At 40.4% G+C, this 14410-nt stretch overlaps 1 protein-coding gene across 1 annotated transcript in view; it reads left to right on the top strand.

The window, feature by feature from the left end:
* Positions 1 to 14410, top strand: part of zgc:172323 (uncharacterized protein LOC564165 homolog) — a 37614-nt gene that overhangs the window by 19662 nt on the left and 3542 nt on the right. The window contains exons 7-10 of the mRNA XM_052024892.1: positions 2989 to 3099; positions 5988 to 6098; positions 7446 to 7570; positions 13581 to 13724. Of these exons, the coding sequence (XP_051880852.1) occupies positions 2989 to 3099; positions 5988 to 6098; positions 7446 to 7570; positions 13581 to 13724 (491 nt within the window). The remainder of the gene's footprint in view (positions 1 to 2988; positions 3100 to 5987; positions 6099 to 7445; positions 7571 to 13580; positions 13725 to 14410) is intronic.

Below are 14410 nucleotides of genomic sequence, written 5' to 3'. Positions count from 1 at the left end.
CCTGCTTTTTATCTTCCTTCCTAATTCCCAATATTTGTTCTTCAGGACCTCATCCCTTACCTTACCTATGCTGTTGGTGCCAATGTGCACCATGACTTCTGGCTCCTCACCCTCCCCCTTAAGAATGCTGTGCACTCGATCTGAGACGTCCCTGACCCTGGCACCTGGGAGACTCTTTTTTGTCCACAGAATCTGCTATCCTAACCAATGAATTCCCTATCACTATCGCACTCCTCCTCCTCCCCCTTCACTTCTGAGCCACAGAGCCAGACTCTATGCCAGAAACCCAGCTGCTGTGCCTCTCCACCAGTGACTCATCTCCCCCAACAGCATCCAAAACGATATACTTATTATCAAGCGAAACGTCACCGGGGTAACCTGTAACAACTGCCTATTCCTTTTCCCTCCCCTAACGGTCACCCAACTACCTACATCCCACACCCTAGATGTAACCACCTCCTGGTAACTCCTATCTATCATCTCCTCAGCTTTCTGAATGATCTGGAGTTCATCCAGCTGCATCTCCACCTCCCTAATGCATTCTGTAAGGAGCTGCTGCTGTACACACTCCCTGCAGATGTCGTCATCAGGGACAATGGAGGTCTCCCTGATTTCCCACGTCCTACAGGAGTAGCATACTTCTGCCCTAACTGCCATTCCCACTGTTATGTACAAAGAAAATTACAAATAACAGAGAAAGAGAACCTACCAGAAGCCTCCACTCACCTACTCTGCCTCTTCTTGCCGAAGCCCCTTTAGCCAAAGCCTCGGCTCCCCAATCTAACACTATCCACTCACACAATGGCTGCTCTGCTTGACCCTAACTTCTTTTTATTGGCATCTGCTACCTAATTATCCAATTAGCTAATCAACAGGCCTATCAACTCACCACAGCAACAAGAACAACAATGGGCCTACCTTTTCAAACTGCTTCCCACCCTCGTTCTCGCTCCCGCCCTCGTTCTTGCGGTACTTACCACAGCAACGAGACTTCCTGCTCCTGTACTCGTGCTACTCATCACAGCGACAAGATAGCGGTGCATAAGACAGTGATAGGTTTCAATAAGGTAGAGGAAGGAACATGGCATTTTCTTGGAATTATAAAATGGACTGCTTCATGGTTGCTTCAGGGAGAATGGAGTAGAATGTCCCTGCCCTAAAACAAGCGAGGCTGTGGGACATGCTCAGCAAATCAGACTGTACTAATGGAAAGAGAAAAACAGCCAAAATCACAGGTGGATAGTAGGCAGAAATAGCCCATTCTGATATAGACAGAAAGAAAGAAAGAGTGAGTTACCTAAAGTTGGAGAATTTGATATTGAGTCTGGAAGGCTATAATGTGCCCAGACAGAAGATGAGGTGCTGTTCCTCAAGCTTGAATTGGGCCTAAATGTAACTGTGCAGGAGGGCACAGAAAGATAGGTCAGGGTGGAAGTGGGAGTAGGATGGTTCAGGGTCACTCCTGTGAATTAAACACAGGTGCTCTGTAATACAGTCACCTCATCTGCATTTGGTTACCACATCTGCATTTGGAGACTGCATTGTGAACACTGAATGCAGTGCACTAGATTGGAAGAAGTGCAATTGAATTTCTGCTTCACCTGGAAAGACTGTTTCAGTCTCTAGATAGTGGGAAGTGATGAGGTGAAAGGACAGGTGTCGTATATCCTGCATTTGCATGGAAAGGTCCACAAGAAGGGGAGTGATTGGTGGGGTTGTCCTTGTGTTACTTCAGAAGCAAAATAGGACACAGCTATGTCAGCCTCATTTGCTTACAGAAGATTTAACACAAATAAATTCTGCAGCTTCATTAAATACCTGTTTAACTGGCCAGCTAAATGTCTCAAAAGTTTTCATGTTACACCGGCTCTCCTTAAAAATTATATTTATTTTAAAATGTTATTGAAACATAGATACAAATACAACAAAAAAGTAATGTTAGTAATGATACTATCAATGAAATTCATAATGTGGATTCCCTATGTGGGTGGGAAAGGTTAGATAGATCTTAGAGCAGGATAAAATGTTGGCACAACATTGTGGGCCGAAGGACCTGTACTGTGCTGTAACATTCAATGTTCTATGAATGAAATTTTAAAAGTAAGGATGACCTCACTATCTACCTTGATGTGACCTTGCACCTTATTGCACTGCACTTTCTCTATAGCTGTGACACTTTACTCTGTACTGTTATTGTTTTTACCTGTACTACATCAATGCACTCTGTACTAACCCAATGTAACTGCACTGTGTAATGAATTGACCTGTACGATTGGTATTTTCACTGTACCTCGGTACAAGTGACAACAATAAACCAATACCAATACCAATACCTATTAAGTGTTAGGAAAGAAACAGTTTCTGTCCATTTCAGTTTTCCACAGTTCGGTTGAAGAAACACTGTCAGAGCAATCCAAAGAGAGCTTGCACTTGCAATCAAGCCCTTGCCATACCTGACTAAGATGTTGTTGTATACCATCAGGAGGTGTGAAGTAGAGCATGTTCTATTCTGCAGCATAATCATTCCTGACCTTGAGGAATACAATAAACCATCTGGTTCTATTCATGCGAATACAGTTACTTGTCAGGCTATTCACAGAGACTTTGAATATATCTTTGTATTGCATTTGTTTGATGCACGCTCAAGGTCTTTCTAGGTGGTGTGCCATGCTATTGTGTATGCTGAAAACTGTGGGTAAAAATGAAAAGTACGAAATAAAATTGTGAAAACATATTTTTTCAAATTAAACAGCAATAGACTATCCTTTTGATGAAATGGTCATGCTCTCAGCCTGCTCATTGCTTTGCAGTGGCATTGTGTTTGTCATCAGCCTATTTTCTTACATATGTCCATAAAATGCCCTGAAATACAGTCACTAATATTAACTAAAATGATGAAAGAAACTGCAGCGTTATTATGTTCACATTTAATTGTAATTGCATGTTTATCTTTACTTACAAATTGTTCTTAATGTCTATTTCCCCAAGGAAATGGATGAATGGTATAAAAGCAATTTTTTTGATCTGAATCAAACATCTGCCAAACACATAGAAAATATGCGAAGTACAAGAGAACAGGTCGCAGAATATAAGAAAAATGTAAGTAGGCATTTTCGCAGCAGTCCTTCACTTTGCTGAAAATTTTTAAATAATTTGATGTTTGCAAAATACATTTTGACCTTGTATGATATATCTAAATGCTTTATCATTTAGACAAAAAAGTATTATTATTAGGCAATAATGATGATCTAATGCTTTGAAGCTTATGAAGTGGGATGATTCAAGCTCACAGCCATGATTCATCCATCCTTTGGTTTTAGCTCTTTACCCATGGGAGAGGAGGAAAATCACAAGACCAATCACTTTCAGGTACATGTCAAGCTCCTGCATCCCCCCCCCCCCCCCAAAAAAAAATACAGATTGGATTTTATGAAGGACATGGGAGAGTGTCTTCAATATACTCTCTTTGCCAGCTGGTAATATGCAGTAACACTCTAATAATCCAGGATCCAATTGTTTGGAAATTCCAAAGTCTTGGCATCTGGCTCACTCATTAGTATCAGTAACCGAATGTGCCAGTTATGGTCCATCCACCATTTCCTGTGCTGGTGAATGCAAAGAAAATTGCTGGGTGTTGTTTATTTCACCAATATCTTTATTTTTTTCACTCAAAAACTCATTGGGCTCCATTTCCTATTCACTTACCTGTCTCTGTTACCCATGGTCCCTTTCAGTTCACTGGTTGTTGTTTCTTGCTTGCTTTAAGCTCACCAGGTTCACTGGAAAACTTAATATACTCTTATGTAACATGTAAAAAATGAAATTAAAGTACGTTGGGGTATTAACAGGAATAATATCCATTTGTCTGGAAAATTCACCAAAGTCCAGAGCATCCCAGATTATCGGAGTTTTACTGTAAATGGATAGCATAAAGAGATGTTAAGACAAGTGTTCAGATGAGTCTTAAAGGATGGAAAGGAATAGAAAGCTGGAATCATTTAAGAAAGGGAATTCCAGAGTTTGGGCTGAAAACATTATGTCACTGGTGGGATGATAATAATCAGGGTCGCATGAAAGTCCAAAATTAGAGATTTTAGAATATTACAGGGCTTGGGGAGGCTATAGAGGTAGAGGAGGATAAGGTCATGATTTTTAAATTGATATGTTGTTGAATCAGGATCCAATATTGGTAGTGATCACAGGGGTAACAGAGATCAAAGTGTGTAGTTACACTTAGCTACTTGCGGCAGGCCACATCACTTGCATCCCCAACACCAGACTCCCGAAATAGACTCTCTATTCTGAGCTTTTCAACTGCTTCCACTGACTGTTGGAAGCCCTGCTCCATGAGCACTGTGGAGAAGGAGTATTTGGAACGGCATCGAGAATCTTAGGCCATGGTTTGGGAGCACCACACTAAAGCCCTGTGCAAGTTGTGGACAGAGTGGACCATCTCACCCACCTGTTTACCCTGTCAGCCACCACATGCCCCATCTGTGAAATAGTTCCTCCCTCATTAGGCATGCCAGAACCCACAAAACCAAAGTCATTCTCAATCCTCAGAGGTTGCCCTAGAAGCACGGTGCTAGCTAGAAAGGCGGCACGGTAGCGTAACGGTTAGCACAACACTATTACAGGGTCAGCGATCGGGGTTCGATTCCTGTCGCTGTCTGTAAGGAGTTTGTACGTTCTCCCGTGTCTGCGTGGGTTTCCTCCAGGTCCTCCAGTTTCCTCCCACATTGCAAAGACGTACGGGTAGGTAAATTTGGGTTCAAAATGGGCGGCGCGGACTCATTGGGCCAGAAGGGCCTATTACCATGCAGTAAATAAAATTTAAAATGTAATTTAAAATTTAAGAAAGAATGGATTTGGTGTGGCAACAGAATTTATGGAAGGTGCAAGGTGGAGGTCAGCCATGTGAAAATCCTTATAAAACTCTAATGAAAATCATCACTGTAAAACATTAACTATGTTCAGCTGCCTGACTTTTTGCATTTTGCTAGCATTTTTTAGACTTGCCGCACCACAGCATTTTGGTTTTGAGAGAATTAGAATAGTCAGGTATTAGGATAATAAAGGTATGAATAAACTGGGGCAGAGAAGTGGAAATCAGTCATCTAGGATATCAATATCAGCAAACCCGGATCCTTCTTTGAATGAAGGAAGTTGCAAAGGGATCTGATACCAGTATTTCAAACCATGAGGATTATAGACAGAACAAATACAGGGGAACGAATTCCTATTGGTCAAGGAATCAAGAAGCAGAGGACAAGGAATGAAGGTGATTAGCAAAAAGACCAGCAATCACACGAGGAGAAATCTTTATCCCCATGGTTCATTGGAGACCAGAATGCATTGCCAAGGGTCCTAGTGAAGACTAATTTAATTGAAGCATTCCTAAAGAAAATAGATATGTATCTGAAAGGAAAGATTTTCTAGGGCTATAGGGTGAGTGTTAGGAGCAGAACTGGTTGGCGCAGGCTTGACAGGCTGGATGCTGTAACCTGTCTGATTCTGTGACCTGCGAGTACCTCACAAGCTAGAGTCATAGTATTAAGCTGACTGGACACTGCAGGGTTCTGCAGGTCATCTAAAATCTTTATTCACTTCCCTTCCTGAGGACCTAAAAGCCTTAGAACAATGTCAGCGTGTACTCCAAATCCATTGTAATGCACGGAAATGAAAAATTCTTGATGCTGGAAATCTGAAAAAAAATTAGCAAGAAACATTTCATTGGTTGGACAGTATCTGTGGAGTGAAGCAAAGAGTTAATGTTTCAAGTGCTCAAAGGGGGAAATAAGCCTCTGATATCCTCCTAACTGAGCAAAAACTCAAGGACTTCGACAATTATCCTGGGTCCAAATGGGCATGGATTCAGTCCAATGGTACATTTTCACATTTGTTTAGTGATTTTGTAAAAGTATGCATCTGTATTACTTTTCTTTCCTTAGTTATTTTAGAACCTATATTTTTTCTACCTTTTTCAGTTTCAAAGCAGTCGGATGGAATTGGATGCGCTGAAGGCCAGAAGGGCAGTACTGGAGGCTCAGAAAAAAGAGGCTGCAAATAAATATAACAAAGAGATTGAAGAGTATGAGGTAATAAAAATAGGATTATGCTTTATCATGGGGACGGTAAGAGCAACACAAATACACAACTTATAAGCATTTCCAAACAGCAGGTTTGAAAGATAAAGAGTAGTAAAGTTGGTATTTTGATTCAGGATAAGTACTAATTAAATAAAAAAGATGATTGAGGATAAATTCTCTGCTTACTATCAAATCTAAGTGGATCAGATTTGTGCACAGCAGTGAAGGAATGATTTACACCAGTTATTGCACTGACAGCAGCCACAGACTTTGCTGACTTCTGAGTAGTTTGAGTCACCAGTGTCCGAACTAGCATTACACCATTTACAAGGATCTGAGGTGTGTTTGAGATGGACAACCAACAATGTTCCTCAACCAATTCGAATGAAGATTCTTCACTGAGTCACATTCACCCAGAAATTCATCCCTGGTCAGTGGCACTATTGAAGTGTAAGTTCTTTGGACTTACTCCCTAACTTTTGAAGTAAATGGAATGAACCATAGAACCATACAGCACAAAACAGGCCCTTCGGCAGGGAACTTCAAGGGCAGGGTAGAACATATTGACACAGTTGACTATACCGAGGAGTGGTGAATTTTTTGACTAAAAAAATCTAAACCAGAAAACTATAAATTAGAATATCTGCCTCAATGTAAAATGTAATGAAAGCAGAATAAAGAGAGAGGAGAAAAGTAGTATTGAGAGGTTAGAGAGACAGTAAAGGTAAAACAAATCGTTCTCAAACTCTTTCTCCAATGATAATTACATTCCAAACAATTATAACTCTACACTAGTAAAATTAAATTTTCACAGTCTGTGAGGTTAAGTGATTAAGATTGAGCAGCTGTTAAAATTCATTCACATCCACATGCAGCGGCTCTAATTTAAAAAGGTGTTTAACAGGTTTAAAAAGGTGTTTAACAGGTTTAAAAAGGTGTTTAACAGGTTTAAAAAGTAACTAATGGGTAATTAACACTATGTCACATTCTTCAGGTGTTTTAATACTGAAATCTGTCAGCAAGGTATTGTAGCAAATCTTAAAGATAATTAGACAACAACTTTTGGATTTCCATACTTAACTGCAAAGATTTGAATGCCAGATACTGCTGTTTGACTTACAACATGATAACAGTAAGTACTGATATTCCCATAATTATTCACATTGAATAAAATTGAAATCATGCTGTTTCTATTGAGTATTTTGTGAAAATGAATCATTGTAATAGCCCACATTGAGATGCTGTACTGAGCTGCAAAGGAAGTAATGGTAGGTTTGAATAAAATAATACTTTAGCAGATTATTATGAACATTTTATTAGTCAATAGCAAAGTGATTTTATATATTACTCCTGCAGAACAAAACTGAGAGCTTACAACAAGAATTGGATGCCATCAAGGAAAAGATTACCCTGCATTTACGTGAATATCAAGACTTGCTCAACATTAAGATGGCTCTGGACGTTGAAATTACAACGTACAGGTAAGGGATTTCCTATAGACACAGGAACAATGACTTAAATGCTGGAAACATGCAGAAAATTCAATAGTATGTGGAAAGAGAAATAACATGTTAATACTGCAAGTGGATTTTGAGAGGTAGGTTACAGTCACCAGTGTCTGAACTAGTGCAGCATAATCACAGGAATCTGAGATGAATTTAAGATGGACAATTAGCAAGTGTTGCTGGCCCTTCATCAGATGTAATGAATTGGTGATAATAAAAACTTAAAATGCAACTTGCAATGTTTGTATTGGTTCTCCTCCCACAGATGTGGGCTGGCCTTCTGAGTATTTTCAGCATTTTCTGTTTTTATTTTAGATTTCCAGCATCTGCATTTTTTTTGATTTTCACATAATAAAACGGTGGTTGGTTTCCAACTACGTGCTCAGGGAGCATCTTAGAAATGTGGTGCATTCTTTTCCATCCATCTACCTGAAGTGCTGGCGTATCTCTTACCATTTCCAATGCTATTGGATTTACTGTAGCCCAATTCACTTTGAAATATAGCCAGAGAAAAACAACAATGAAATGTGCAAAAGCTGTGTCACTGAAGTTATGGAGGATGAGTGCATAACTTCTCAGTGCATTCATCCTATAGACTTGGAACACCATTAGAGACACTGAGCTGAGTGGCACAGTGGTGCAGCCAGTTGAGTGACTGCCTTGCAGCTCCAGTGAACCAGGTTCGATCCTGATTTCCAGTGCTGTCAGAGTGAAGTTTGCACATTCTTCCTGTGACTGTATGGGTTTCCTCTGGGTGCTCCGGTTTCCTCTCACAAACCAAAGATGGGTGGATTTGTTGTTAATTGACCACTGTAAATTGCCCCTAGTGTGTATGTGAGTAGTAGAATCCATGAGGAGTTGATGGGAATGTGGAAGAATAAAATGGCATTAATGTAGAATTAGTGCAATGGATGCTTGATGGCTGGCATGGACAGTGAGCTGAATTAAGTGTTTCCGTACTCATTAACCCTACTCACTTCTGTGCTCAATGAATGGTGTTGCAAATAGTACAACTGCCTTACAGCTCCATGGGCCTGATTTCAATGCTGACTTCTGGTGCTTCTGCGTGGATTTTGCATGTGCTCCCTGTGCCAATAATTACTTCAGCCACAAACTCAAAAGGCTAAGAAATATTTAATAAGTTTCTAGACAAGCGCTTGAATCACCAAGGCATAGAAGGCACAGATCATGTGCTGGAAAATGGGATTAGAAGAGATGGTCAGCATTGGCATGGCAGGCCGAGGGATCTTTTTTTATGCTGTATGACTCTGGTGTTCTAAGATACTAAGGAAATTGGAACAAGACTAGCTTATTCAGCTCCTCAGCCTGTTCCATCATTCACTGTGGTTATGACTGAATGTATCTTTAGTTCATTTACCTGCTGTGTTTCCCTGCCCAAAATGCCCTTGTCTTGCAAGGATTCTCAGATTTATCATTAATCAGAAAGTAAATTATATATTTCCTTATGGTTTTGAAGACATAGAAGGACGTCATTTAGCCAATTGAGCATCACAGAGCGCTCCATTCTCCCAATAATTTTCCCTGTAACCTATTCTCCCCACATTCCCATCCTAACTACACAAGGGGCAATTTACAGAAGCCCATTAAACTGTCAGCCCACATGTTTGGGATGTGAGAGGAAACTGAAGCATCCAGAGGAAAACCATATGGTCACAGGAAGAACATGCAAACTCCATAAGGGTAGCACCAGAGGTTAGGATTGTACCTGGGTCGCTGGAGTTTTGAGACAGCAGCTCTACTAGCTGCACCACTCTGCCACCCAAGTACATGCTTATGTACCTCCAGGACAGAATGCAACATGGAAAATATTTGCAGGAAAATCACAGGGCCTAAGTGCCCTATTTAACATTCATTAATTGAACTGGACAAAAAAGAGATGAAATATTTTTCCCAAGTAGGGCTAAATGCTGGACAGTGCCATTTTATGCTGTGAATACTCCTATCCTATGCTTTATGCTATGCGTGAAATCAAGCCCTGTGGAAGGAAAGGTAAAAAGTGTGCAAACTAAAATTAAAGGGATAGGGACATTTAAAGGTTTACAATGGGGAAAGGCAAAACATTACCAGAGTATAATGAAAGGCACAAGTCTGCCAAGGATGAAGGAAGAAAAATTAAACAGTGTAAGCGAAATGAAGGAAGAGGAATCTTAGAGGCAGACAAATCAGGTAACATCCAGCAACTTCCCACTGTTTATACCGCTGGTCAATGTGGAGCTGATGCCCCGTGATACTCCACAGCACCATTTGTGTATCAGTACAGCAGTAGGCCTGCAGGTTAGTGTTCTTTCATAAAGGCAGCTATCTGCTGGATGGCAATCACAGGTATCCTTGTAGATGATGACAGAGCTTCCAGATGCTGAGAAGGCAGGCCTTAAACCCATTCTCTGTTTGGTGTACAAACACTTTTGTTGTGACCATTAAGACAACACTGGCATTCTTAGATATTTTTGAAGAATTTTCCAGCAAATAGTTATCAGTGTAGGAGACATGTAATGATTCTATGAGGATGTGTTGTCAAGTTGAGTTTATTGTCACATGCACAAGTACATGTATGCACAGGTGCAATGAAAAACTTACTTGCAGCAGCATCACAGACACATAGCATCATATAAGCAGCATTACAGGAAAAACACAAATTAAACATAAATTATATACAATTTTTATAAGAAAGAACACAATTAAAACAAAAACTTAAGTTTAATGCAAAGTGATCAAAGTGTTGTTAACTTGTAGTGATTAGGGTTTTGCTGGTTGTTCCAAGAACTGAATGTTTGAAGGGTAGTAGTTGTTCTTGAACCTGGTGGTGTGAGACCATGATGCAACCAGTCAGGATATTACACTTTATTTGGGGAAGAGGAGCCCCCATGAACCCAGATACTTTCCATTTACTCGTTCCAGGATGTGAATGTTGCTGGCAAGACCTTCAATTATCATAAATCCTGAAGTAAATAGGTGGGTTAGTTTAATGGATCTGGTGATAGAAGTAAACTAGATTTCTTTTCTTAAATGACAAAGGTGAACCAGACAATGATATAGTTTCATGGTTACAAATTACTGATGTCAGCTCTTTATTCATAATTTTAAAAAAAATTGAATTTAAATTCCCCAGCTGCCATGGTGTGTTTCAAACACCCAGAGAATAGAACAAGGCACAAATTACCTGGAACTCAGGTAGAACTGATTTTTTATGCTTTGTTTGCATCCAGAATTGACCCATGTAGTTCGACAAAGGGAACCTTGAAGCACACTGGACCATTGTTGGAGATGGAATTTTATGCTTAGTTTTTCACTTTCTCCATGTTTTTTAAGCTTGCTGTTCAAACCAGTTGGTAACACTTTAGTTTCTGAGGCAAGAAGTTGTTGAATTAAGCATGAGCGTGTAACTTAGGCCTTATGGTGCCCGTCATGCTACTCCCTCCTTATTGATGTGCTGGGGAGGTCATACGATAGGCCATAGAAATGTTTTCTGCTATTTCTCAGCTACATCTTATTTTGGGGTGAGGTGAGGCTTTATACTTGACCCACACCCTGAAAAGAGATGCAGCTAAGAATGTCAATCATCTGGGAGGAAGTTGCGACTTGAAATTTTTAAAAAAATATTGGGATCAGCTTCAGTCATCCCCTGAGTCCTGATGCAGGGTTTCGACCCAAAACATTGACCATTCCTTTCCCTCCACAAGATACTTCTTGAGCCACTTTTCCTCCAGTAGTTTGTTTATTTTTTGCTCTGTCATCCTCTAATCGTTTGCCCTGTTACTTGGGGAAAACAATTATATGGGCACTATTCACCAGATTCACTGCCCGCACCACCACCCCTTCAGAGACCTGGGTTCAATTCCGGCCACTGTCTGTAAGGAGTTTGTATGTTCTCCCCGTGTCTGCGTGGGTTTCCTCCAGGTGCTCCGGTTTCCTCCCACATTCCAAAGGCGTACAGGTTAGGAAGTTGTGGGCATGCTATGTTGGCGCCGGAAGCGTGGCAACACTTGAGGGCTGTCCTCAGAACACTCTATGCAAAAGATGCATTTCATTGTGTGTTTCGATGTACATGTGACTAATGAAGATATCTTATCTTACCTAGAGTCTCAGACTGAGCCAGGAATACATAGAGTCTTACTCATCTGGAGACACTCATTATTTAATAGTTGAAAACCAAGATATCTCAGCAGAGCTGTATCACTGAATGTCGAAGGCTAGGAGATTGTAGCTCCCCACGGTGTGGCAAGGGAGCTGTCTCGCAGATTAGCGGATGGTCATAAGGTAACTGGCTTGGAGATCAGCAAGGTACCCCACCAATCCAGCCCCTTTCTGGTCACAAAAAAAAAATCACACTCACTCCCATCACAATTGGTTGGTGGATTGAATAATCTGACCCATTAAACCAAGAGTCCACCTGTGCAGGTGGGTGTAAGAAATCCCAAAAGTTGCCTTGGTCAACAGTTATCCATCAGGCAATAAAAGGATGGTTTGTCTGTTATCTCCATTTCTGTTTGTGCAATACTGCTGGATGAAAGTTGGATACTGTGTCTGTCCATATGATAAATCCAGAAGAACATTTATCTTTAGAACATGTGCACTGGTGGACCTTCATGTCTAAAGTTTTTCGTGGTAGAATGATTGGAATAAATACTGGGTTCATCCATGGTACCTGTGGCTCAGAGAATTTGTGCTCCATTTCATTCTCCAGGGTAACTTGGGAAGACATTTGAAACTGCAGCCAGATGCAACTGGGCGCTTTATGGACTTACTTAGAAAGCAATGGGGTGGCCTGCCACTTCATTTTCTGACATGTAGATATCTTGGCTACCAATCTCCATCATGCCCAAGTAACCCGAAAGAAAAGGACTTGCCCATAATTCCTTTTGGGATGGCCTGATGTGAAACGAATGTAATTTCTTTCTCCATTTGGTCCGTTACATTATACTGCCAGCAAGTATGGAAAAAAAAAGCAAGAAATGTGTCCTTCTGCAGAGAACAAGAAAATTGGCGAGGTAGCTGTTGGTGAGGAAGGTTGCCAAAGGATACAGCAGGATATAGATCAGTTGGCAATATAAGCGAGGAAATTGCAGAAAGAGTTTAATTTGGACGTGTTGCACTTTGAGAGGTCAAATGTTAGAGGAAACTATACAGTAAATGGCAGGACACTTTGGAGCATTCATGTACAGAGGGATCTTGGGGTGGAAGTCCATCGCTCCCTGAGAGTGGCAATGCATGTAGACAGAGTGGTAAAGAAGGCATACAGCATGCTTGCCTTTATTGATCAGGGCATTGAGTATAAAAGTTGTGAAGTAATGTTGCAACTGTATAAAACTTTGTGTAAGCCACATTTGAAGTATTGTATGCTGTTAGGAAGAATGTGGAGTCTTTTTAGAGGGTGCAGAAGAGGTTCACCAGAATGTTGCCTGATTAGAATGAGCCATAAGGAGAGATTGTACAAACTTGCATTATTTCCTCTGGAGTGTTGGAAGCTGAGGGGTGACCTGATAGAAGTATATAAAATTATGAGGGCCATAGATAGGGTAGATAGTCAGAGTCTTTTCCCCAGGGTGGAAATGTCAAATACTAGAGGGCATAGATTTAAAGTGAGAGGGGAAAAGTTTAAAGGAGATTTGTAAGGCATGTTTTTTTTACACAGAGAGTGGTAGGTGCCTGGAACACGCTGCCAGGGAAGATAGTGGAATCAGATAAAATTGCAACATTTAAGAGGCATTTAGACAGGCACATCAGCAGGCATGAGATGGAGGGATATCGACCATGTGCAGACAGATGAGATTAGTTTACACTGGCATCATGGTCAGCAAAGACAATGTGGGCCATTGGGCCTGTTTCTGTGCTGTTCAGTTATATGTTCTGTGTTCTCCAATCACTTTACTGAACTCTAGTAGACAGTTTCAAGGGTATTTGTTAGAGAACTGGCTTCCTTTAAGTTAAGGCAAACTAACCACACTTTTTCTAACCATTCTCACAGGAAGTTAATTGAAGGAGAGGATTCTCGTCTGTCAACGGTGATGGGTGGATTTTGTGCACTGGAGCAAGGAAACCTCAGTGCCACTGACAGCATATCTAAGGAGCAGGCTGCTAAGATGACTGAAAGGAAAACTATACTTATCAGGTAAAGTAATTCAGTCTTCCAATGCCTCAAATAACATGGAGTAAATTGTAAATTGAAGTTTTCTTTAGATATTGTGATAAGCAAGTAAAGGGAACATGAAGAAAACAATCAAATATTTTCTGTTTTTGATGAGTAACATAACATATTTATAAAAGAATTTTCAAATGTCTGTATGAGACTAGGGCACTAACTCTCATTTTCCCCTCTTGGTGGAGGAGAATAAATCAGGACAAGGCGTTAAAATAATATTTAAGATGATGCACAACATTTCATTTCTATTGACTTCCTTAGATACTAATTTTATAATGGTAATTTCAAACATAGTATAAATCTGAATGAGTGAATCTGAACAATAAAACAGTTGATTCTATTTGTGCCTGCTTCCATTTGAAATATTAGTTTATTGAACAAACACTAATGGGATTCTTGAATGGGTTTGTGTTACCCATGTAGAACCTCACTGCTAAAGGCATGTATAGGGAATCCAGGCACATGCTCTCCATGATTTTCTATCCAATTCCTGACCGGCAAGGTTCTGCATCAGGATTATGGGCTCATAAAATTACATCAGAATATTACAAAAAAATAGTTCTTTTCTTCTTGTTTGCTTGGTGTGCACTCAGGGTCTAATGCTATTCGTGGATTGCTCCAATCAGTTATCCATCCACTGGTCATTTTCATAAGCT

The sequence above is a fragment of the Pristis pectinata genome, chromosome 10 (assembly GCF_009764475.1).
Source record: "Pristis pectinata isolate sPriPec2 chromosome 10, sPriPec2.1.pri, whole genome shotgun sequence".
In the NCBI taxonomy this organism is placed as follows: domain Eukaryota; kingdom Metazoa; phylum Chordata; class Chondrichthyes; order Rhinopristiformes; family Pristidae; genus Pristis; species Pristis pectinata.
This window is presented reverse-complemented; position numbering and strand designations above follow the sequence as displayed.